Below are 3704 nucleotides of genomic sequence, written 5' to 3' on the forward strand. Positions count from 1 at the left end.
ATAGGAGTGTCTGCTAAAATAAATAAAGAATGAGGTAGTGACCTTGCCATATAACTGCAGGATTGTTGGTTCAAGGCCTTTGGAGTTTAAGTTAAAACCAATGTCTTGACATCTGCAGTTGGAGGAGAGCCACCAGGAAAAGGGCTGAGGAGAATAGGGCAAGTGAATCATCAGTGAACACAGAGAGCATCTACTGAGTGGAATACGGGAACAAGGGAAGAGGACCAAGAGGTGCCAATATCCTGTAGCTACAGGGCAGATGTTGAGTGCATAAAGGTGCCATGTGAGACATGTATACGTGTGTGGTCAGCAGCTGAATAATCAAACAGTACACTTTCCCTAAACTTTTCCTCCACAGGTCTGCATGAGCTGTAAGGCCCATTTCTTCCTGTTTTGAAACAGTCCAAAAAAAATCTGGCAAAACTGACTGCAAATTGAGGACAAAGGAGATGTAAATCAAAGATGGAACACATTTTTCTAACAAAACAAAACTCCTTCCAAAGACTCATTTGAGTGGTTTTATTTTAACTGGCAATGACTACATGAACAGAGAATAAATAGCCTGGTAGTTACTGTTATTTTACATGGTTTACCCACAATTGTCCCTTTATTTAGTATCACAAGCTGAATTGACATTTTGGCTAATTTTGACACAGAGGTCCATAAACCACTTATTTTCTTCCCAAAGAATGGAACATATCTGTAGTCCTTCAATAACAGTATTTTAATGCTTCACAATGCGAAGTGCTCTTCTTCAGTATAAATATAAAGATACATCACATCCAAGATATGTTCAACAAATACAGTAGATGCTGGTTATATAATAATAATAATAGTGAACTTTTTACAAAGTTTGTCATCATAAAATAAAATAAGACCACATATACATAAAATATACATTCTTGCACTTGACAGTGCATATAAAAATAATCATGTAACTATGACTTTTTTTATGAATCTTTTTAGAAATAATAACAATACAAAAAGATCATTTCAGTTTATTTCAGTTCGTGCATGAGCATTTGCACTCAGATATAATGGGGTACTGAACTGGTATCCAAGCGCATTTCAGACCTCCTTTTCTCTGCAGGCACCTCCATCGTAAGATCGTAAAATGGGCCGATTTGGCAGGTTTGCAAACCATCCCTTCAGGGACGGAACAAGAACGCTTATTGTAGCAGCTCCCCACCTTCACGTAGCGCGGCCAGAATCTGTTCCCGAGGTCGTTCCATGTATAAACAACTGGACAGAAGGCGTAAGACCACAGCCACAGTTGCAGCCTTCTTCTAAGTTTTTTACTGGGCTTGTGCTTCTTGCCGTGCTGGATCTCAAACTCCATGGCTTTGATCTCCTTGGGCATCGCGCCGGACGGCTTCTGACGTATCTCCGAGTCGCTCAGGTCCTCGTTGCCCGAGTACTTGTCCTCTGGCGGGGTAATGGACATGAAGTGTGGGTCGAAGTGACTACCCAGGGTGGATCTGAGTTCGGTCTCGTTCAGGTCCCGTTCTTTTGGATCCAGGACAGGGTCTGGGTCCTCTTTGAGCTCCACTATGGGGAGAGTGTCGCTGGGGATGGGACGGAGGAGGTAGTAGTGTTGGCACATGCCCTCCTCAATCCTTAACCCGAGGGACAGAACCAGCATGGACATGGCCAGAAAATAGTACGAGTTATCCATATCTCAAGTAACAATAGTTCCAAGTTATGTATAGAATATAAAAAGTCTAATCCTTAGAGGTTTGAAATTATCATCCGTTTTCCCCCGAGGGGGAGAGGTTGCGTGTGGATAAGTCACGATGCGCCCCGTAGTCCAGCGCACGTCGTCACGCACGCGCTCAACCCGGCGATCACGTCGTCACGCACGCGCTCCACCCGGTGATCTGTTAAACTCCACGAAAAACTTGCTCTCAGAAAGTTTCAGCTGGCTGGAGCCTATTCACCATAGCAACCGGCAACTGCAGTCAGAGAGGAAAGTTGACGCGCTGAGCCAGTGGAGAGTTTCGCTGCGTAACTTGAGTCCATGACACGCGTCTAACTGGTTAGAATGAAGTCCTTCACTTTAACAAGACGGCAAAACGCACTTTCAAAGCACTTTCAACGAAAAGGTTGAACCATACCCATTAGTGTCAGAAGCATGAACCGACTTGGCTGCATTTCCCCTGGGCCTTCCCGTGCATAAAATGCGTCAGGTCCTGGTTTCTCTGCTTTCTCTCTAGTCTCAGCGTTGGGTCCTGTTGGTTTCTAGGTGTCCGCATGTTGTCTGGGGCTAGGCGATGCACTGGTCGGTGCCGGACGCCAAACTGAGCCGCATCTGGCTCCGACGATATATCCACGCGCGCCGTGATGTAATCCTTCAGACTACACCTCCCTCTCTCTCTCTCCCTCTCTGTCAATTCAATTGAAGGGCTTTATGTCTCTCCCTCTATCGCTCTCTCTCCTATCCCTCTCTCGCCCTCTCTGTGGGTCTCTGTGCTAACCAAGAGGCTGGGGGCCAAAAAGACCCTACACCTCCCACTCTCCATCTTGCCTTCCCTCCCCCTTTTTCCCGGGGGAGGCGAGGCGTTTGGGGGGAGTCCTGTTCCCCACCACTAGTAAAACGCAGACATGAGTAGCCCATATCTCTCTAACTTTATTTACACAAACTTTATTAATGCATGTTCATAATAAAAATAAATATGACATGCACCCAAACCTGGCGCATTAAATTCTAGTGCAATAACACATCGTTTAAAAAATTGGCTGATTCGTCTCATAGATTAGAATAGCGGTGTCATAAATCAAGCGACAGTTCAAGTTCAACAGCGGAGGTGCCGAGAGCCTTCTCTTCTAGACAGACAAACTGCGAGTTTTTTTTTACGAGGGCGCCTGTCCTGAAGACGGCTGGTGCCAGAGCGATGTTTATTTTATAACTCTCTCCAGTTAGATGCTCTCAACGTGTGTTTAGACTTATCCAGGACGGAGGAGAGTGAGCAAAGTAGGCTACTCCATTTCATTACCAATATTATTTATCCTTTTTATTGGACAAGGAAGTCTCTATAGATTTGTTCTTCTTCAGTTCAGGACACAAAGTGGACAAAGTGTTTAATTGACAGAAACACGACTTAATTCATTAGGGTCAGGCGGGACTTTTAAGGGGGGAAAAGGTGACAAAGTATACCAGGCTGACATTGTAAAATCCTTTATAGGCTCAGTTAATTCCGGGGTCTAATAAATGAACGGTAGAAGCAGAGAAAAGTACTTAAACGGTCACAATTCAATTAGTCAGACGGACTTCCACGGAGCCATGCGCCAGGCTTGGCTCGCGCTGCCTTCTCTCGCCAAAGGCAAACCATTGGAATGTTTGCGCATGTAGTAAAGGTTGAATTATGGCCCAGATAAAAAACAACTCTTGTCTACGACGCTAATGCTGAAAAGTCCAGCGCCCAGATAAAGGGGCGTCTGTGCTCTCTCGGCTCAACCGCACGAGACATGGACAAATAAGTCCTAGAATGTCAGGAACTTGTTTTAGTTCCAACTGCGAGGGCTGCGGCGACCTGACCGCGGGAATTAATAGCGTTATTTCATAGTGACAACTTGCTGACACAATGTAGTTCGCTACTAGACAGGCCCTGCCACACTCACCTAGTGTGGTGATAGTGGATACATTTTATAGGCCTATACATTATAGATTTCTAATCAACATTTTCTAATCATTGATGTCTCAAACG

At 45.0% G+C, this 3704-nt stretch overlaps 1 protein-coding gene across 1 annotated transcript; it reads right to left on the reverse strand.

Annotated features, from left to right (window-relative positions):
• Window positions 1-501: 501 nt before the first annotated feature.
• nog3 (noggin 3) lies at window positions 502-2439 on the reverse strand. Its single transcript, XM_020494204.2, has one exon. The coding sequence runs from the start codon at window positions 1673-1675 to the stop codon at window positions 1004-1006; it is 672 nt and encodes a 223-aa protein (XP_020349793.1). The 5' UTR covers window positions 1676-2439; the 3' UTR covers window positions 502-1003.
• Between the last annotated feature and the right edge of the window lie 1265 nt (window positions 2440-3704).

This window comes from Oncorhynchus kisutch, linkage group LG11 (genome assembly GCF_002021735.2).
Source record: "Oncorhynchus kisutch isolate 150728-3 linkage group LG11, Okis_V2, whole genome shotgun sequence".
NCBI classification, from domain to species: Eukaryota; Metazoa; Chordata; class Actinopteri; order Salmoniformes; family Salmonidae; genus Oncorhynchus; species Oncorhynchus kisutch.

Coding starts and splice junctions, on each gene's coding strand:
- nog3 (XM_020494204.2), bottom strand. CDS start 1,675: ATGGATAACTCGTACTATTTTCTGGCCATGTCCATGCTGGTTCTGTCC.